The 21,833-nt window shown below is 51.7% G+C and overlaps 1 protein-coding gene across 1 annotated transcript in view; it reads left to right on the top strand.

Moving 5' to 3' along the window:
• SMARCD3 (SWI/SNF related BAF chromatin remodeling complex subunit D3) overlaps positions 1–20,328 on the top strand; it is a 38,412-nt gene extending 18,084 nt beyond the window's left edge. Inside the window, exons 4-13 of the mRNA XM_084260127.1 lie at positions 2,271–2,393; positions 7,077–7,199; positions 8,936–9,031; positions 9,464–9,565; positions 10,385–10,546; positions 12,848–12,945; positions 14,222–14,357; positions 17,061–17,183; positions 19,726–19,827; positions 19,939–20,328. Of these exons, the coding sequence (XP_084116253.1) occupies positions 2,271–2,393; positions 7,077–7,199; positions 8,936–9,031; positions 9,464–9,565; positions 10,385–10,546; positions 12,848–12,945; positions 14,222–14,357; positions 17,061–17,183; positions 19,726–19,827; positions 19,939–19,992 (1,119 nt within the window). The 3' untranslated portion in view covers positions 19,993–20,328. The remainder of the gene's footprint in view (positions 1–2,270; positions 2,394–7,076; positions 7,200–8,935; positions 9,032–9,463; positions 9,566–10,384; positions 10,547–12,847; positions 12,946–14,221; positions 14,358–17,060; positions 17,184–19,725; positions 19,828–19,938) is intronic.
• Positions 20,329–21,833: the final 1,505 nt, after the last annotated feature.

The raw sequence follows: 21,833 nt of genomic DNA, 5'->3' as shown, positions 1-21,833 counted from the left end.
CTGCAGGCTGCCCAGGAGCCAGCAGTGTGCCCAGGGGCCAGGAAGGCCAAGGGCAGCCTGGCTTGTGCCAGCAATAGTGTGGCCAGTGGGGCTGGGGAGGGGCTTGTGCCCCTGGGCTGGGCACTGGGGAGGCTGCAGCTGGAGTGCTGGGTCCAGTTGTGGGCCCCTGACTCCCAGCAGGAGCTGGAGGTCCTGGAGCGTGTCCAGAGAAGGGCAGCCAGGCTGGGGAAGGGGCTGGAGAGCAGCAAAGCTTGCGAGGAGCGGCTGAGGGAGCTGGGGGTGCTGAGCCTGGAGCAGAGGAGGCTGAGGGGAGCCCTTCTCCCCCCTGCCCTGCCCTGCCCTGCCCTGCCCTGGCAGGAGGGTGCAGAGAGGTGGGCGATGGTCTCTGCAGCCAGGGGACTGACCTTTGATATACCCCAGTGCTCCATCTTTATTGTGACCACAGCACATACCCAGAGAAGAGTACAAAGCAAGTGCAGTCCAGCATCATTGATTCCCTTCGTGTGGAAGGAACTGAGGAGCCTTTTTGTTCTGTGTGGGACAGGATAAATGTCCTGGGGTGTTTTGTTGGGTCCCAGGATTTGTGCTCATTGTGGGGAGGAGGTGGTGTTTAGCTGTGTATTCCCCAAGCTGTCTGGCAGCTCCTTGATGTCTCTGGGGCAATGCTTGCTCCTCATGCTTTGCTCTTAGAAATGTTCATCTTCTTTTATTATCCTGTGGACACCAAGGCTTTGTGAAGGGATACAAGTAGGTAAAAATACAGAGGTTCAGCTCAAGCTGAAGAGAGTTTTTGGCTCTGTGGCTGCTGCTTCTCCAGAGTGTCAGTTCCTCTGTGAACAGAGGGGGTGTTCCAACATCTCAACACAACAAACAAAGGGAAAAGGCTGAGAGAGACCTGTGTTTGATAGTCTTGGTCAGTCCAGACACAGGGAGGAGGAATCATTCTTCTTCAGGCTGGAAAAGAAAAATACTAAGAAAGGGATGATAAAAACCTGTAAGAGGTATGAGTGGGGTGGGGAAGGGAATGTCTGCCCACTGCTGCTCCAGCTCTGCAAGGAGATGGCATCAGCTGAAGATGGCAGGTTCAAAATGAGCAGAAGGAGGTGGTACTTCACACACCTATTGAGGGTCTGGAATACTGTGCTACAGGCTGTTGTAGGTACTAGCAAGCAGCAGCTTTCAGATGCAGCCAGAGACACAATCCCAGGCTAGCTGGACTCTTGGGATGATGTCCTTGTGGAACACAGTGAACAGGTATGTGCCTGGTGTCTCTCACACAGGTAAGACACCAAATTAAAACAGCAGACTTCTCAAGCAAAACAGGAAGATAACTACCTTTTCATTCCTATGGAAGTATTCCAAGTTAAGTATTTCAGTTATGTAGGTGAAAGCTAGAGTGAATATCACACAAGTAGCTATATATATAGGAGATATATATAAGTATCACAGTCCAGTAGTCCAGTAAATTTAATGTGATAACTTACAGTTCCTTTCAGTTATGGTTTGCCTGCATTAATTATTCCCAATTAAGAGCTGACTTGTTCTTTTAAGGGTGTACTTGCCCGTTCCCAAGCTCAGCTCTCTAGGTCTTCCTTCTAACCTGCTTCATACCACCTCTGCTAACTTCTCTGGAAAAGGGGAAATCTGAAGGGGGGTTGTTAATGTAACTAATGTGGTTTAGCTAATGTAGTAAAATACCTGTAGAAGTTGTCAGTTCCCAGGCTGACACCTCATCTTGAAGCGCTGGTGTGAAGGAGTTCCCTGGAAGTGTCATCTCTTCTTTGATGTGAAGATCAATTTCACCTTCAACAAAGGTTGCCTTCCTAAATGTTTTTGCTGACAGTGGGTAACACTTGTCTTTAAAGAATCCACATGAACACGAGCCCTTTATTTATCCTTTTGAGAGAACCAGCACTTTTTTAACTTAAAAAGCCCAGATTTGCCATACTCCGAATTCCTGGGGCAGTGCCTCCCAGCCTGCTTGTGGCTAAGCCTCACTTAGGAAGAAAGCAGCTGTGTTTCAGGCCTCGTGGACCCAGCTGTGATCTTCTTGGGTTCGTTTCAGTTTAGTTCTGTGCTCCAGCTCTTCAGTCAAAGCCTCAGAGACCCGCTGTGGTAATTGAGAACCACCCTCCTAGGCCTAGCTAGGCCTAGCTCCTCCTGAGCACGTCTGTCTGGGGGCTGGGGAGGTGTAACTGGCACTGTCACTGCTCTGGAACGGGAACAGAGTCTCACTCCCAGTGCTTGGATGTTCCTTGCTTCCTTCTCAGATCCGGGAGCTGGTTCCTGAGTCCCAGGCCTACATGGATCTCCTGGCCTTCGAGCGCAAGCTGGACCAGACCATCATGCGGAAGCGAGTGGACATCCAGGAGGCGCTGAAGAGGCCGATGAAGGTATGTCCTCAGCAAGGCTGGGATGGGGTTAGGGGGTGGAAACAGTCCTTGTATTAAATAGGGGGATGATCTTTCAGGTGGAAGCCCTGTTAACAGACATAGTTTGAACCCGCTCAGAAGCAGCAGCCGGGGAGCAGCGTGTGTGGAAAAGTGGTGGAGAAAATACTGTGTATGTTACTAGCTCTGGCTTCTGAAGGCCATTGATAAGCAGAGTAACAGCCTCTGGATAAATAAACACTGCCTTTTTCAGCTTTGTGTTAGAATGATTAGAATCACTTAAAAAAGAAGAAGAAAATAAGAGAGTGGAGGGGTGTGCTGAAGGGATGTGTTAAATTTCCAGTTAGGATTCAGTCAAAAGGCAAATTTGTGGGATAACAGAACACAGAATGGGAAGAATTACAGAAAGATCATTAAAGATTCAGCACAAACACACACGTTTGCATAGCCTGGAACAGGAGGATTCGTGTAAGAAAAGTGTGGGTAACATTTTCTGCAGCTCTATCAGAGGAAGTCCACCACTTCCCTGTTCATCATGTCCTGCTGAAATGGTCTTATTCCTCAGTGTTCTGGGTCTGCTCAGCTGAATCATGGAGAGGTTTGGGCACGATGAAACTGTGGGAGTCACCTAGTTCAGCCTCCTCAAAGCAGGGTTGTCTGGGCCCTGTTGCTTTGAATGTCTCCAAGCATGGCAGCGTCACAGCCCGGCAGTGTTTGGTCTGTCTCATTGTGAAGAATTGATTTTCAGTTCTCATTTGAGTTCTGGTGACTGTGTGGAATGTTCATGTTCATTCATATAGTAAATCCTGTAGTATGAAGAGTGTTGTGGCTGTGTGCTTGCTATGAAGTAAAGCTGCCATTCCTGTCTGTGCCACACCGATGGGTATCAGCCCAGCTAAAACAAAGGTTCCATGCTGTTTGTCACTGTGCAGGTATCTGATGAGATGTAGAAAGCTTTTACCACTGATGTTTTTCCAATTGATATATAAGAAACAGGAAAAAAAAAGGGGGAAAGGAAGTTCTATTAACATACCTATTTTATAGGTAGGAATCTGAAGTTTGGATGGTTTGAATCACGAGTTTGCAATCAAAAACTGTTGTATAGAGTAGCTTGCACTCTCAGAAAGAAGAGTGTCTTGGTTTCTTACACCTTTGGTTTAAACCAGCTGGGAGCTTTGCTGTGTTTCAAAGCAATTGGAGACTTAGACTCCCACTCATAAACCTGCAGGAACCTTGTTTATTCTGTGATAAACTCTTTAACAAGGGCATTGAGCAGGGCATGAGGCTCCAGCTCTGAGCTGTACAAGAGATTCAGGGCTTGTGATGGGGAGGAGAAACATGGGCAGAGGATTCTGTCTCCATACAGTGCTGAGGACACGGGTTTTACGTGTCACTCAGCTAGTTAACATCTGAAGAGTGATCAAGCAGATGTTTCTCAAATTCATGTCTCGACTCAGCAAGTAGCAGCTGTGAGATTCAGGACCTGTCAGAACAGAGCTGAGCCTGGCTGAGTCTGGCTTGTTCTGTGTCAGGGGGGTTTATTGTAGTTGGAGCACTGGTCATACTAATGAAAGTTACCTCAGCATTTCAGTCTCTTACCAAAGCTCTTGTCATTTTGGAGTATTTGCCTTAAAACAGGGGGTTCCCAAACTGGGAAAAGCTTAACTGTGTCTGAAGTGTGTGCTGGAATGTGGGAATATGCTGGATTGCTTGGAATTACCTCTGTGACTGTGGGTATCACATTGGTCTCAATGACTGAGCTGCAGCTGGGAACAGTCTTTGGGAACCCCAGGTTTATGTTCTAGGGTTGCCTAAGCTGCCTTTTCCTGTCAGAGGACTAATTCTTCTGCAGAATGTGTAGGGGGAAGGATTTCAAACCCATTTTTGGTTGAGGACAGGGCACAAAATACACTGGGCTTCTTGATTCCACATGGACCTTCTGTGAGCAGCTGCACTGGTGAAACTGTGACAACTGTGGGATTCCTCAGGAAGCAAGGAGACCTTGGGGCTGTGAGGTGGGTTGGAGGGGGGGAGAACAGCCTTCACCACCTGCCAGCTCACTTTACCACTGTCAGCAGCCCCTGTCAGCCACTGGCCTGGATCCTGCCTTGTCCTTTCTCTGCCTCCTGGCTCGTGGTGTGTTTTCCTCTGTCACCCTTTGTTCTTGGACAACATCTATGGCCAGGGTCTCAAAATTCCTCATCCACAGAGCAGCATTTGCTGCATGCCACTCACAGCAAGAGCCCTGGCACTGCCTTTGTGGGAGACCCACCTGCTCACACCCTCAGGATTCCAGAAAGGGCAGTTTTGGATGGTGTCAGGCAGACAGGTCTGTGGCCAGAGGTACAGATATAGCAACCCCCACGGCCTGAAGGGAACTGAAACCCTATGGCTCTGTTCCAGGTGGGTAGATGTCATTAAAGAAGAATGCCTTACTGAAAACCTGGACATCTAGGGCCATGGTGGACTTCAGGAGTGGGATTTAATTGGCTAAGCATGGATTTATTTGTATGTGAGCTGGTCACTCAGCGATTGCTTTAGCACCAAGAGATTCAGTGAGTGTAGGCAATGGAGTTCAGGGCTCAGTTCTTTGCATGCAGAAGTGGATATTTAACAGAATATAGATAAATCATGCTCTAAAAAGTGTCCTGTCCTTTGTCTGACCCTGATAAAACTGGTCAGTTGTGGACATAAACAGAATTTTAAGACTCAGATTATTTTCATCCTGAGGCTTTAATTATGGGTCATCAAGAAACATTGATGAGATTCCCTCTCAGTCTTTTCCAGGCTAACCAGACCCATCTCAGCCTTTCCTCACACCAGAGATGCTCCAGCCCCTCATCATCCCTGTAGCCCACCACTGGGCCCTCTCCAGTAGTTCTCTCTCTGTCTTCAACTGGGGAGCCCAGCACTGGACACAGCACTCCAGAGGTGGCCTCAGCAGGAGAGGGGGAGACTGACCTCCCTCAGCACACTGGCCATGCTCTTCTTGATGCCCCCAAGGACACCACTGACCTCTTGGTCATGAGGACACACTGCTGGCTCATGGAGAACTTGTCACCAGCACTGCCAGGTCTTTCTCTTCCCAGCAGGCCCCCCCTACCTGTACTGGTGCTTGGGGTCATCCTCCCTGGGTGCAGGACCCTACTCTAGGTTCCTTTCCACCCAGCTCTATCCTGTCCATGTCTAATCAATAGGCTTCCCTAGCTGGTTTTACAGGTCCTTTTCCATACTGTGCTTAGTTTTGTTCCTCTGTAACATTTGTTTTACCTTTTTGGGTTCTTTTGGAAGGGTTTATAGGACTGTCTGCAGGTGTTTCTCACGTGTTGGTGCATCTTGACCTCAGTAAACACTGGGTGGTGCCTTCCCATCTCTCTGATACTTTGCACATTCTGCCAGGTCTCTGACTCTCCTGCTTTGGGTTGGGCATTTTGAAGTCCTTGTCTGTCTCTTGTTGACATGAAATACCAACTCATTTTGTTTCTTCTGCAAAGTTTGAATCTTTTTCTGCTGCTCTGGGTGAGTGATACCCTTATATTCTGAGCTCGACAATCTCTGTTTGATTTGATTCCTTTATAATGCTCAGACTTGAACACTTGTTGTCCCTGGTCACTGTTCTTTTGTCTCTTGGTTTCCAGTCTCCAGGCTGCTTTATCTTCCACTGTTGGGTTTGTTCCTGCCTGAAATGTTTCTGTGAGACCACGAAGCAGTTGCTCTGTAGGCAAAGACAGAAACCCAGATGTTAATCTGCCCTGTGCTTTATGCAGGAGGGTTTGTGCAGTTTGAGGTGGATAGAAATCCACCCTAAGCTGTGCAGGGAGAGCTTTGAACACAGTGCTGTTCCCAGGATCGGTGGCTGGGTTTCTTTGCCAGCAGACTGTCTGCTGATAACTTGGTTAATTTGTTTGAAGTACCAGGCACAACTTCCCTGAAAGCATCCTGGAGATCATAGAATCCCAGAATCCCAGCCTGGGCTGGGCTGGGAGGGACCCCAAGGGTCCCAGAGCTCCAACCCCCTGCCACAAGCAGGGACACCAACCTCCAGGCCTGGAGCTACACAAGGTTGCCCAGGGCCCCAGCCAACCTGGCCACTGGACAAAGATGAGAACAGCTTTTAGATCTGTGCTGTAACCACAGAATCACAGAATCATTAAGGTTGGAAAAGACCTCCAAGATCATCCAGTCCAACTGTCCCCTTACCACCCACATCACTTACTAAGCCATATCCCTAAGTCCCTCATCCAACCTTTCCTTGAACACCCCAAGGGATGGTGACTCCAGCACCTCCCTGGGCAGCCCCTTCCAGCACCCAGCCACTCTTTGGAGAAGGAATTTCTCCTCCTTTCTAACCTGAGCCTCCCCTGGCCCAACTCACAGCCGTTCCCTCTGGTCCTGTTGCTGGGTATCTGTGAGAAGAGGCTGAGCCCCAGCTCACCACAACCTCCTCTCAGGTAGTTGTAGAGAACAATAAGGTCTCCCCTGAGCTTCTGCTTCTCCAGACTGAACAGTCCCAGGTCCCTCAGCTGCTCCTCAATAAGACTTGTGTCCCAAAGCCTTCACTGGCTGCGTTACCACTGTGCTAAACATGCTGGTTCTCCACTGAATGTGTAGCTGTCACCTTCCCTCTGTCTTCCTCAGGCCCTGGGGTTAAATTTGATGTGTGCTTTTCTTTTCTGTGTCTAACAGCAAAAGAGGAAACTGAGGCTTTACATCTCCAACACGTTCAACCCTGCCAAGTCTGACGCTGAGGACTCTGATGGCAGCATTGCCTCCTGGGAGCTGCGCGTGGAGGGGAAGCTTCTGGATGATGTATGGCCTCACCTGGGCTTCACTGGGGCTGGCAGGGAGCTGGGGACTGGCCTGGGCTTCACTGGGGCTGGCAGGGAGCTGGGGACTGGCCTGTGGGTGGGGACTTTGTCCAGGGCATCAGCTCAGACATCTCTGAGTGGCAGCCTTGGCTTAGTGCTGCTGGGATGGCACCATGTCCAGGCAGAGGGATGGATGAGGCCATAGTGGGAATGTTGGGGAGGGGTGGGAAGAGCAGCAGGAGGTGGAACAGACAGCACAGGAAGGAGGAGGTGGAGATAACAGGCCTGAGAGGATTCCCTTAAAAGATTGGGCAGGATTCAGCCCTACAGCAGGCATTGCATCTTGTGAAGAGCAGGGTAACAAGAGGAGTGAGTAATTCATACTCCTGGGGAGGACAAGAGGATGCACAGGTGCCCTGAGCAAGGGTGGAAGACAAGTTCTATCACTTTGAGTTCCTCAGCCATGGGTTTAGCTTTGCTTTCCTTGGGGAAGGCTGGACTTCCCTAATAAAAGTGTCAGCTGTTTGGATAGAATTCCCAATAGGGAATAGGAGAAACAGCTGGAGAACATGCCTGTATGGAGAGGACAGGGCTTTCAAGGCAGCTCTGTCTGTCTGGAGGTAACTGGGCATGAATCAGAGTTGTGATCTTGCTGGAGGATGAAGTGGTGACAAAATGCAGCATCTGGAGATTGGACAAGTTCAGCTTAGAAGTTAGAGCCTGTATTGTAACAAAGAAAGATCCTCTGCCCTGGAACTGAACAGCTTCCCAACTGCTAGCAAGTAGTTAATCAAAGGAAGATGTATTTCTAAAGGATTTTATGCTGTAAATAAGAAGAGAGGAGTTGAAATCCTGTGGCCTGTTTTCTATGGGAAGTCAGGTTATGTGATGATGGACCTCCCAGCTACTGACTGAGATAGTGTGAGCTGGGTGGTGAACAGGGGACGCTGATGATGGGATGGAAAGGAAAGATGGGAAAGGAAGAACTATGACTGACCTGTAAGAATTACTGTCCTGATAAACCAGAGCAGTAATCAGCATTCATCAGAAAGCCCAGGCTCTCAAAATACAAGTATACAGTGGCCTTGGAGTCACAGACTGGTTTGGGTTGGAAGGGACCTCAAAACCCATCTCATTTCAACCCCCCAGCCCAGGGTGCCCCCAGCCCCATCCAACCCGGCCTTGAGCCCTGCCAGGGATCCCAGGGCAGCCCCAGCTTCTCTGGGCACCCTGGGCCAGCGCCTCCCCCCTCCTCATTAAAAATCCCTTCCTTACATCCTCAACCTGCCATCTTCCCATTTAAAACCGCTGCCCCTTGACCAGTCACTCCAGGCTGGGCACAAAGCCCCTCCCCATCCTTCTCATGAGTCTTGGGAGGCTGCAGCCAGGTCTCCCCTTCTCCAGACTCAACACCCCCACCCCTCCCACCCATCTCCATAGCAGAGGTGCTCCAGCTCTCAGATCATCTTTGTGTCCTCCTCTGGACCTGCTCTCCTAAGAGCTGTGTCCCCACTACAAACCAGTCGTTCCCAGTAACTTTGAGAGAGTGAGGGAAATCCCCATTAATTTTGCACGATTTTCACCACTGCTGAGATTTCCCCCTGTATTTGTGAGGGAAAACTCAATTAGATTGATCACTCTGTGTGGGAGTTAAGAGAAAGGGAGAAGGAGCCTGAGAAGGAAGCAGAGCCCAGCAGCCAGTGTGTGCAGCCTTAACCATCTCTGTCTCTCCTGCAGCTGAGCAAACAGAAACGCAAGTTTTCGTCTTTTTTTAAGAGTTTGGTCATTGAACTGGACAAAGACCTTTATGGACCTGACAACCACCTTGTGGAGGTAAGGAGGACACAGAGCCTCTGTAGCCCAAGCCCAGAGCAGCAGCTGTGTGCTGTGTAAGTTCCATTCCTTGCCTCATTTAAGGTGTTCTCAGTGTTTTCAAAACTTCATTCTTTTGAGGAATGTTTGCTAACAGAGTCTGTGCAGCCTCAGAGCAGGGGTGCAGCAGGGATGCAGTGCACATTTTACAGCAGCATGTGTGAAATGAGGAGAAATAAAGTGCACATTTCTCCTAACAAGTGAAATATCCTCACAGCAGGACAGGCTGTGCACTAGAGCTCAGTTAGTGCAAGAGGGGGTTGAGGTTTGGTTGGGTTTTTAAACTGCAGGATCTTCAGGTATCTTGTCTTACCCTGGCCTGGCACACTGGGGAACAGGCACCTCGATGGATCAGTGGAAAACAGCCTGTCTTGTTTCTTCTCCCTTTGGCAGTGGCACAGAACTCCCACAACCCAGGAAACGGACGGGTTCCAGGTGAAGAGACCCGGAGACGTCAGCGTGCGGTGCACATTGCTCCTCATGCTGGACTACCAGGTGAGTGCCCTTCCTGTAGCCTGGGAAGTACACCTGTCCAGGACAAAATACACCTCTCCATGGGGACACAGTGCCACTTCACCCTGTCACATACAGTGAAAAACAATGCAGAATCACAGAGCCACCAGGTTGGAAAAGCCCTTTGAGCCCATCCAGTCCAACCATTCCCATCCTGAGCTGAACCAGAGCCCTGAGCACCTCATCTCCCCTCTGTTCAACACCCCCAGGGCTGGGGACTCAGCCCCTCCCTGGGCAGCCTGTGCCACAGCCCCACAACTCTGCCAGGGAGGAACTTTGCCCTCCCAGCTGAGCTGACCCTGCCCTGGGGCAGCTTGAGCCCATTGCCCCTCCTCCCAGCTCCTGGCCCCTGGCTGCAGAGACCATCGCCCACCTCTCTGCACCCTCCTGGCAGGGCAGGGCAGGGCAGGGGGGAGAAGGGCTCCCCTCAGCCTCCTCTGCTCCAGGCTCAGCACCCCCAGCTCCCTCAGCCGCTCCTCAGAGGATTTGCCCTCCAGCCCCTTCCCCAGCCTGGTTGCCCTTCTCTGCACTCGCTCCAGGACCTCCCTGTCCTTCTGGTGCTGAGGAGCCCACAACTGGACCCAGCACTCCAGCTGCAGCCTCCCCAGTGCCCAGCCCAGGGGCACAATCCCCTCCCCAGCCCCACTGGCCACACTATTGCTGGCACAAGCCAGGCTGCCCTTGGCCTTCCTGGCCCCTGGGCACACTGCTGGCTCCTGGGCACCCTGCAGCCACCCAGCACCCCCAGGTCCTGCTCTGCCTGACAGCTCTTCATCTCTCCATCTCCTCTTCCTCTTCCAGCCTCCCCAGTTCAAGCTGGACCCGCGGTTGGCCCGCTTGCTGGGGATCCACACGCAGACCCGCTCAGCCATCATCCAGGCTCTCTGGCAGTACATCAAAACAAACAAGCTGCAGGACTCCCATGACAAGGAGTACATCAACTGTGACAAGTACTTCCAGCAGGTAACTCCTTTTTTGGACAAAGTCTGACTCTTTAAAGGCAAACTGTAACATCCACCTTCAAATGGGGGGAGGAAAATGACTGATGTTTGTCTCTTCCCTTAATGATCTGCAGTATCTTCCCTACTGAATGGCTGTCAGCACTACAACTAATACAATAAGCATCCTCCCCCTGTGCCAGTGTTGTCACAACCCCACGTCTGGGGGTCCTGTGCTCCCACATGAATGGTGGCCTTTCAGCAAGGAGGCCTTTCTCCCTTTCTCTGCATTGATTTTCTGTTTCTTCCCTGAGATGTGTCACTTTTTACTAAGAAACAGGAAATAACCTGATGATTCTGGTTGCCTGATCCCATGTAAACCCCTTTTCTCCCTCCCCATTCATGAGGGGCAGAAGCCAGGGAAGATCTAATTAGCAGGGTTCTTCTTGCCTAAGTCCTCTCCAGGTTAGAGGATGCCCTCAGTGATCTAGTGATGTTTTGAAAGCAGAACATAAAGACTCTCTGTCTTTCACAGTGACCTCTGGAATTGCCCAAGGAGGCTCTTTAAAGGCAGCTCCACCTTTCCTCTAGACATGATTAGATTTGTTTTGGGAAGGGAATGTTATCTGAGCCATCACTGTCTTCATTAGCTTTGTGTTCCTGTAGCTTTGGGCTCACCTGCAGGTCAGGTTTGTCACATACCCCTGTCCAGGGAGAGTGCTGGCTGTTAGAATAAACAACTAATGCTTCAGAAAGTCACTCCTGAAATGAAAGTTGTCTCCTACTTTTCTTTTTAAGCTTTTTTTTTTTTTTAAAAGCTTTTGGGCTTCTTTGTTACTAATTTGTCCTGCAGCACTTGAAAGGGACTGATGCTTGAAAGAAACAAAGGCAGCACTGGGCTTTTCCACACTTGAAAACACAAAATACAGTAAAATAATGGAGAGATTCAGGGGTGTTTTTAGGATTATGGAACCAAAGGGATCTGGATTACATAGTTGCTCTCCTGTCTTTTTGGGTTTGGAAGATTTACAGATGCAGTCTTTGTCATACCTAGTGAAAATTCTATGTTAAACCATAGAAGGATTTTTGGCCAAATGACCAAGCTGTTTGCTCTGTTTCCAGTCTCTATTCATCTATTGCCAATTTAGCCTCAATCTGTTTGTGCTAGTCTGAAGGGGAGATGGAAAAGGGGAGGAGAACAGGATTGGAAAAATCATGAGTGGAATGGAAAAGAGGAAGAAGGAATAATTCCTGTTTTTTCTGGTGAATAATTGGAGGCCCCCAGCTGAAACAGCCAGGGAGTAAGTTAAAACCAAACAGAAGGAATGGTAGTGCTGTTAAACTTTGGAACTCCTTGCAGCAGGACATCACCAGTGCCCAACGTGGGTATAGAATCACAGAATCACAGGATCACAGGGGTGGGAAGGGACCCCAGAGCCCATGGGATCCCACCCCTGCCCAAGCAGGGTCCCCAGGACAGGGGCTGGAATCTCTCCAGAGAAGGAGACTCCACACCCCCTGGGCAGCCTGTCCCAGGGCTCCCTCACCCTCACCAGCAAGAAGTTCTTCCCCACATTGGGGGGAACTCCCTGGGCTCCAACTTGAGCCCATCGCCCCTTGTCCTGTCCCCACAGACACTGAGCAGAGGCTGCCCATGGCCCCCTGGCTCCCACCCTTCAGCTATTGATTCCCATTGATCAGATCCCCTCTCAGGCTCTTCTCTGCAGGCTGAACAGCCCCAGCTCCCTCAGCCTTTCCTCCCAGGGGAGATGCTCCAGCCCCTTCAGCATCTCTGTCCCTCCTCTGGACTCTCTCCAGGAGATCCCTGGCTGGTTGATCCCAGGGAGCCCAGACCTGGACACAACACTCCAGGTGGGGCCTGGCCAGGGCAGAGCAGAGGGGGAGGATCCCCTCCTGTCACCTGCTGCCCACACTCTTCCTGATGCCCCCAGGATCCCATTGTCTCTCTCAGCCCCAGGACACTCTGCTGGCTCATGGCCACCCTGTCACCCACCAGCACCCCCAGGTCCTTCTCCCCAGAGCTCCTCTCCAGCAGCTCCCCCAGCCTGTCCTGATCCCAGCAGTTATCCCTTCCCAGGGGCCAGACTCTCCTCTGGCTGTTGTTGAACCCCAGCTGGTCTCTCCCTGCCCAGCTCCCAGCCTGGCCAGGTCTCTCTGGATGGCAGCTCAGTGTCCTGCCTGTCACCACTCCTCCCAGCTCTGGATCCTCAGCACTTGCTGAGGGTGGATGCTGTTCCCTCATCAAGGTCGCTGATGAAGATATTAATCAGCACAGGATGACAATTGCTTCCTTCCTGTGTTCCAGATCTTTGACTGCCCACGGCTAAAGTTCTCCGAGATCCCTCAGCGACTCACGAACCTGCTGCTGCCTCCAGACCCCATCGTGATAAACCACATCATCAGGTAAGCTGCCCAGGCAACACTCACCACAGGAGGTACAGGAACAGCTGCAGGAACAGGGGCCAGAAGCCTGTGTGTGTAACTCCCACACCCTGGGCTGAGCTGTGGGTTCATTCTCTGTGTCACAGGATCCCAGAGTCACAGGGCTGGAAAAGCCCTTTGAGCCCATCCAGTCCAACTGTCCCTGTCCTGTGCTGACCCAGATCCCTGAGCACCTCATCTCCCCTCTGTTCAACACCCCCAGGGCTGGGGACTCAGCCCCTCCCTGGGCAGCCTGTGCCACAGCCCCACAACTCTGCCAGGGAAGAACTTTGCCCTCCCAGCTGAGCTGACCCTGCCCTGGGGCAGCTTGAGCCCATTGCCCCTCCTCCCAGCTCCTGGCCCCTGGCTGCAGAGACCATCGCCCACCTCTCTGCACCCTCCTGCCAGGGCAGGGCAGGGCAGGGCAGGGGGGAGAAGGGCTCCCCTCAGCCTCCTCTGCTCCAGGCTCAGCACCCCCAGCTCCCTCAGCCGCTCCTCAGAGGATTTGCCCTCCAGCCCCTTCCCCAGCCTGGTTGCCCTTCTCTGCACTCGCTCCAGGACCTCCCTGTCCTTCTGGTGCTGAGGAGCCCACAACTGGACCCAGCACTCCAGCTGCAGCCTCCCCAGTGCCCAGCCCAGGGGCACAATCCCCTCCCCAGCCCCACTGGCCACACTATTGCTGACACAAGCCAGGCTGCCCTTGGCCTTCCTGGCCCCTGGGCACACTGCTGGCTCGTGGGCAGCCTGCAGCCACCCAACACCCCCAGGTCCTGCTCTCCTGACAGCTCTCCAGACAGTCTCCCCAGCCTGGAGCTGCAGGGGGTTGTTGTGTCCCATGGGCAGGACTCTGCCCTTGGCCTGCTTGAACCTCATCCCCTTGGGCTCAGCCCATGGATCCAGCCTGGTCAGGTCCCTCTGAGGAGCCTCCCCACCCTCAGGCAGATCAAGACTTCCCCCAGCTCAGTGTCCCCCTCAAACCCACTGAGGGAACATCCCATCCCTTCACCCAGGTCAGTGATAAAGATAAGAAGTAGTTCCTTACCCTGAGTGGATTGCCCAGGCTGTGTGAGGCAGTGCTGCCCCTCATCCTACCCTTGGGAGGATATATTATGATACACAAATTTATCAAGATACCCTGTGCTTAAACTCCTCTCACAGCATCTGCAACAGGCTTTACTGATGAGTATTCTGGGCTGGATGGGTGTTTATTCTGATTCTTTATGGCAGTTCTTATAATCGTCTGTTTCCTCCTCCATAGTGTTGACCCCAACGATCAGAAGAAGACGGCTTGTTATGACATAGATGTAGAAGTTGAAGACCCACTGAAGGGACAGATGAGTAGTTTTCTTCTCTCCACAGCCAACCAACAGGAGATTACAGCGTTGGACAACAAGGTACTAGCCCAGGAGTAAAGCACCACGTGGCACCTGTTGTCATTGTGTGTGTCACACAGCAGAGGTCATGGTGTGCTTTCAAGGGGTGAATCAGCCACATGGAGTGGGAATACACAGGGGGCAGTGTCAGTCCCACTCAGGACCTGATCTATGGTCTGACACAGTTGTCAAGGTTATGGAAATGTTTCAGAGCTAGTCTAATGGGAAGAACCATCTGAACTGCTTGTAACTCTGCTGACAGGCCATGGTGTCTTGCTAAATTGCTGTTAAGGCAAAACTTGGACACTCTGGTGCTCCAGGTGTGTTTTGTGCATCCACAGCTGCAGAGCAGCTGCAGTAGGTGCTGATGTGGAAACTGCAGGGCAGGAAAACCCCTTGGAGCAGTTTGGGAGATTCGTTTTGAGTGTCACTGAAAGAGGATTGTGAGCATCCCAAACAGCAGAACCTGTCCTACAGCAGCACTGAGCTCTGCTGTCCTACAGCAGCACTGAGCTCTGCTGTCCTACAGCAGCACTGAGCTCTCCTGTCCTACAGCAGCACTGAGCTCTGCTGTCCTACAGCAGCACTGAGCTCTGCAGGCCACACTGGGGGCTCAAATTGTGGAGTTTGCCATGTGTAAGTGGCTGATTTGGCTTGATAAGTGATAAACAGGAGTCTGATTTGGCTTGATAAGTGATAAACAGGAGTCTGATTTGGCTTGGTAAGTGATAAACAGGAGTGGCTTCTGGGTGCAAGGGCAGGAGCAGTGGGACATTATGGACCAGACGTGATTTAGGGGGTAGACAGTGAGGCCCAGGTTCTTTTTGTTTACCTATGATGCAGAAAAGATGTCAAGCTCTGGTCCTCATGCAGATTTAAAGAGGGATTGGGCACTAGAAGTCCTGTGGATCCTGGTACCTACTGCAGCATCTTTGTGGTGGCTCTTGAGAAAGGGCCTTTGCAGCAGGGCAGCCGTTTGGCTCCCAGCCTGTATAAGCCTGTGTGCAGCCTGCACAGGATGATTCAGTTCCCACCTTCTCCCATGTCTGTGTCACCCATTTTCTGAGCTTTTGCAAACACCCTGTGTTTGCTGAAGTGGCTTCTGGGCAAACAGGGCTGGGCTGCTGCAGTCACTGCCCATAGTGGCCTTGGGAACACACAGGGGTCACTAGTGGCCATGGTGTCATACCCCAAACAGGGGAGGATTCTTTTCTCCCATGTGCTTGGCCCCATCAGCTCTTTTGGCAGGATATAGGAGTTCTTTAGGTTAAACATGCTGGCTTTACAATCTCCAAGTAGAATCTTAGGGGAACAGGGTAGCCCAGGTTTGCTTTGCCCTGTGTCTGTGTGGGAATGATGCATTGAATGTCCTCCCAATGAGCAAGCTGGATTTTGTTATCCAGGATGAATATATATCCAGGATGGTTATAGGACCATCTCTTTGGGATCATCATCCTTCCCTGCTGGATAATGGTCATTTACTTCATAATATTTCAGAGAGATGAGTTATTTTCTATAACCCTTCCATACTGCAGGGTTCTCATTGCTCATGCTCCTTGCTGCAGCCATGGTGACTGTGGTGGTTCTACCCCAGCTGAGAGCCGAGACCCACACAGCTGCCTGATCTTTAAAGGAGAAGAGGAGGGGGAGAAGGGGGGAGTGTGAGGGAAGGGAAGGGAAAAGGAAGGGGCAAATAACAACCCCAAACCCAGGAAAGCCAAAGCCCGTGGGTTGGGATAAGCAGAGTTCACTGGAACAGCAGAGAGGTCAAATCTAACAGTGCTGACAGGGCTGCAGAGCTGGGACACACAGTGCAGGTTCCCACCGACCCCACAGCTCAGGCCCAGCCACCCAGAGCCGTCCCGGGACCCGACCGTCCCCCAAAACCCCTGTGTCCTGGAGCCACCCTGCTCCTCCCCCCAGCCCCCTTTACACTGAGCAGGGTGTCACTGCCATGGGATACCCCTTTGGCCAGCCTGGGTCACCTGTCCTGGCTGGGTCCCCTCCTTTCTCATGAACAGAGAAATAGGAAGAGCTGGGAAAGTCCTTGACTGTGACACAACTGAAACCATCAGGGTGTTACCAGCACTGCCCATCCTGACACCCAACACAGCATCCCACCCCTGCTGCAGGAGAAGGTAACTCCAGCCTGACCAAACCAGGACAGTGGCTTGAACAGGCTTCACAGTCCAGAAGCCATGCCTTCTGTGAGCTCATCTCATGTGTTATTGATCAGTCACTGGAAGTTTCCAGGCGCACAGCAGGGCATGAAGATACAGAGATGATCAGCCAGGAGAGCAACTGCTTCCTTGCACTGGGCACTGCTTAAAGACAGGTTGATGTCTTTAAGGTAGCAGCTTTCTGAAGAGTCCCAGACTGGGCAGAAAGCCTGATTATCCCCAGCAAATGACTGCATAAGCCTGACTGCACCCAGGAGATGACTGCACTGCTCAGTGACCTGACTCAGCTCTTCAGCATCACATGTAGCACGTCCAGCGCTGCAGAGAAGCATCCTGGGCACACTCCTAGTGCAGAAGCACCAGTGGAACCAAGCTGTCATTGCAGTTAACTCCCTCTTTGAAGGGAGAAACACCCTGGGGACCTGCACAAGGCTGCTGGGTGGAGCTGCCAGCTTTGTACATGACCAGAAGTGCAGACGCCAGTGGGGCTGAGCACAGGGTCATGGGAAGAATCAAGTAACATCTGCTTTGTTTCTCCTTTCAGATTCATGAGACAATTGAGTCCATAAATCAGTTAAAAATCCAACGTGATTTCATGCTGAGCTTCTCCAAAGATCCCAAGGGATACATCCAAGACCTTCTTCGGTCCCAAAGCAGGGATCTTAAGGTGAGCTCAGGTTGTAAGAGAAATGAAGAGTGGGACTGGGATGTAAGGATTTTATCTCCATGTACATAGAGTGTTGTGGTGCCTTCACCCTGCCTGGGGTCAGACACCCACCAAAGCCACTCCATCACTGTCCTTTTCAGCTGGACAGGGGAGAAAATAGATCCTGAGAGGTTCAGGAGTGGAGATAAGGGCAGGGAGAGACCATTCCACAGTCAGAGTCACAGGCAGAACAGACTCAGCACAGAATGAAAAACCCCTCTCTGACTTATTACACTGCACTGCACCCCCAGTGACACCAGAGTCTCTGGTGCATCTGAGCTTAGCTTTGAGATACATAACAAACTGAATGTGAAGGAGTTCACTTTTCTTTCTTAGATCTAATCTAAACCTACCCTCTTTCATCTTGAACCCACTGGCCCTTGTCCTGTCGCTGCAGCTCCTCTCAGTCTTTCTTAGAAGACCCCTTGAATTGTTGAAAGGCTCCAGTAAGGTCTCCCAGGGCCTTCTCTGGTCTGAGCAATCCCAGCTCTCTCAGCCTGTTTCCATAGCAGAGGTGCTCCAGCCCTGGGATCATCTTCTTAGCCTCCTCTGGACCTGCTCCCACAGCTCCATGTCTCACAGAAGCAGAGGAGGGGGGCAGCATCCCCTCCCTGACCAGGATACAGTTGGCTTTCTTGGCTGCAAGCACACATTCCCAGGCCATATCTCATTTTTTATGTCCACCAGTATCCCCAAATCCTCCTCTGCAGGGCTGCTCCCAGCCCTGTGACCCTCTGTCTGGTGTTGGTGCTGAGGGCTGCCCTGACCCCTCTTGCTTTTCCCCTGCCCACCGTGCAGTCACTCCATCACAGGGGGCCACTGGGTTAGTCACACCCAGTTTGCCTTTGGGGAAGCCACACTGGGTGTCTCTAGTCACCTCCCTGCCTTCCCTATCTTCTGACATGTCTTCCAGAAGGATCTGTTCCATCCTGTTACTGGGCACAGAGGTGAGGCTGGGTCCTCCTCACCCTGGGTTCCCAGGCTCCTCCTTACCCTCTGTAAAAAGGAGTCTGATGTTTCCCTGTTCCCATTTCCCAGGGACTTCCCCTCACTGCTGTGACCTTCCCAAGATGCTGGAAGGTGCCTTAGTGACTACACCAGCCAGTTCTCCCAGGGCTGTGGGATGCATCTCTTCAGGTTCTGGACTTCAGGTGCCTCAGGTGTTCTCAAGCCTGATCTTCTCATGCAGCAGGAAGGACTTCTTTCACCCCTGAGGGTGGGAGATGTGGGAAGAGAGATCACCACTGAAAACTGAGGCAAAGGAAGGTCACTAATTACCTGAGCCTTCTCTGTACTGGTTGCCACTGGTTCTCCTGTCTGAATGACAGGGGTCTGGGTGGAACCTTTTCTCTCATCTTCCTTTTCTGGCCAGCAGAGCTGTAAAAGCCCTTATTATTGTTTGCATCTCTTGCCAAATTCAGCTCCAGCTTTGTCTTAGCTTTCCTGAGCCCATCCCTTCACCCCAGGCAGCATCAGAGAATCCCAGAATCCCAGCCTGGTCTGGGTTGGGAGGGACCCCGAGGGTCCCAGAGCTCCAACCCCCTGCCACAGGCAGGGACACCAACCTCCAGCCCTGGAGCTACACAAGGGTGCCCAGGGCCCCAGCCAACCTGGCCCTGAACACCCCCAGGGATGGGGCATCCAGCACCTCCCCAGCATCCCAGATACACGTCCCTGGATCCACTCCCTGGGCATTTTATTTACTTTTACATTTTAATCTGGCCAGGAGGTCCTGACTGAGCCAGGCCAGTCTCTCCTCTTCCTGGCCCAGCTTCTTACACATGGGAATTCAGAACTCCTTCAGTCATCCTCAAAGGGGTGCCAGCTCTGTCCATCTCCTTTGTCCCTCAGGGCACTTTTCCAGCTGGTCCCAGCCACCAAATCCTTCAACAATTTGATGCTTTCTCAAATCTTGCTGGTTGTGGGGAGGCTGAGAAATCAGCTCAGAACCTTGGCTGCTCTGGAATTCCTGGGAGTTTCTGTTCTTTGCATTCCAATAGTTACTCTTTCTTAACCCTTTCAGAAGGTTCCTTAGAGTCCAGGTAAGGCCTGCTTTGGGATAAGGGCCACACTGGCATGGAGTTGTGGTTCTTCCACCTGATGGGACGAGCTGTTCCCCTGTGCGTGGGTCACTCTCTGAACACACAGGCTGGTGAAACACCCAGCGCAGGGGAACCTCTCTTGGGGACTGGAACTAGACTGTGCATGATGTTAAATCACTGGAGATCCTGGCACTTGGCTTGGGCAGCTGCTGGTGTCCAGAATCATTCCTTGGCACGGGTGAGGAGCAGAGGTTGGGAGCTGTTCACAGGTCACATTTGACCTGCCCCTGTCTTGTTTTGGTGGTGAGCACACGTGCCAGTCCCTGTCCCTTTGCTTTGGGCTGCAGAGAACAGCCCTGAACACTTCAGATGTGCTCCTGTAGGTACCTTTTGGCTCTAGGTAGGTGTGAATGTGTCTCTAGGTGGCAGAATAGCTGCAGTGGAGGATGTTTTCCCCACAGGTGATGACTGATGTGGTTGGGAACCCAGAGGAGGAACGCAGAGCTGAATTCTACCACGAGCCGTGGTCCCAAGAGGCTGTGAGCAGATATTTCTACTGCAAGGTAGGAAGGAGTTCCCCCCACTGCTGGGGATAACTCCTGGCTTACACATTATTCCTCCTGTCACTGGACAATTGGGTGTGCTGAGCTGCAGAGCTTCTCTGTCCCTCGCAGATCCAGCAGCGCCGTCAGGAGCTGGAGCAGTCCCTGGGCGTGCGCAACACATAGACCCCGCTCAGGGACCCCGTTGGCATCACCACCACCAGACCAGTGGACTTGTCAGTGTTACCCAGCTCACTGTTAACACATGGACCTGCTTCCTGACTGGGTGAGGACGTGCCAGCCACCCACCAGTCAGAACACCAGCTTTAGAGTGACCCTTGAAAACCTTGCCCAGGGGATGGTGCCTCAAACCACCCCAGCCCGGAGACGGCGCCGCACGAGTGTCAGTGTTGTAGAAGATTAAAGGTTCATTCATCAGCACACATCATTCAGCTCTAGTGGGGAGTTCAGACACCACACAGCACCTCCTGATGGGCTGTGCAGAGAATCCTGGGTGGCATCGATGGGGGAGGCTGGGATGGGTGGGAATAGGAGACTCCAGGGTTAGAGAACTAAATGGAGTTCTTATCCTGTGCTACCCAAGAGTCTCAGAGAGCAACTTCTCTGGAGTTAGGCAAGATAGTTGTTACCATAGCTGTGGAATGCTTTGTATTCACCAATGGAGGTTTTATTCCAGCTGGAGCAGTGCCAAGAAGCCATCTCACCTTGTGAAAGAGCAAACTAGGAGGACTTTCATTCGGGGAATGAAGAGCCCCTCTGGAAGGAGGACACAGAGTCAGGATATCTCATCTGCACACTCCAAACACTTCCTCTTTCCCCTGCCCCTGCAGTGAAAGGTAGACTGGATGTCACTGGGTGGGCATGGTGAATGTGCTGTGCTGAGAGGAGGAGGGTTAGCCCTGGGATAAGACCTTTTTAGGCACCATTAGTATCAGTGGTATCAGCAAAGCTGAGGCAAGAAATGAGGCATTTGGAGAGGATGCAGATAACTTGGTGGTGCTTTGCTGATTCCTGTCCTGAGCAGACCAGCTGCTGACAGCAGGCACAGGTGGGAAACAGGAGATTTCTTAACTGTTTCTCTGTGTGCTGAAAGTAACTTCACTAACTGTTCAGTTGGTGCAGAATGCAAGAAGCTTAACTCCTCTAAGGTGGCCGTTTTTCCTCCCAGATGCTACCAGAGTCCCTGGACTGGTCTCACCACTTGATCAGAGGTGAACCACCTCTTGCTATTAATTGTTTAACCCCCCCATACATGATAACACCCTGGTTACAGAGGATGCTGTTGAGTTCTAAAGCACTATCAGCTTTAAACAGCACAGAGAACGTGTCCCCTGGAAACCACCTTCTTTGTAAATGTCCAACAAATCCAGCCTAAGGGAATTCACACCATAGTTACTTGGGAGCAGGGAAATCTTTATTAAATCCTCCTCCCACCCCCTCATTTTCTGTAGTGCATAGACTAGTTTGTAATTCATGGCCCAACATGGTTTCTAGTCCAAAAACCAGCTCCAAAAGCCTTTGTACAGAAGATGTGGTGTCCAGAATCCCCCTCTAGGTTACTCCTTTTCCTCTTCCTTTCACTTCCATGGAAAGAGAATGGAGTCCATAGGTGGCACAGAGAGGAGATGGTTCTGCATAATGCCTTGTGCTGCAGTGTTGTCCTTTCCCTCCTGCTGCCTTTGCCAGGTTCTGTCTGAGTTAAATTTAAAAGTTTCTTCAGCCACAGGAGAGAGAGAATCTTCTCTTCCCCCTCCTTTATTCAACCCCTCTGCTTCCACATGAGCAGTGCCATGGCTTTTACTCTCTCCACTGTGTCCTGGAGAAGTGCCATTCATGTGATGGCAGCAGCACCCTGCAGAGCTCCTGGCATCAGGAGAACCTCACCTGTACCTCTCTGCCTGATGCCTGGTGCCAGGAATGGTTTGTTTACACTCCCTTGTGTTAAAACCTCTTTTTAAAGCAAACCAGGAACTCCTGCAGCCTTAAACTGAGCTCAGTGAGGGGCT

This window comes from Gallinula chloropus (assembly GCF_964237585.1).
Source record: "Gallinula chloropus genome assembly, chromosome: 2".
NCBI lineage: Eukaryota > Metazoa > Chordata > Aves > Gruiformes > Rallidae > Gallinula > Gallinula chloropus.
Note: the sequence above shows the minus strand (reverse complement) of the source record. Positions and strands in the feature narration are given on the sequence as shown.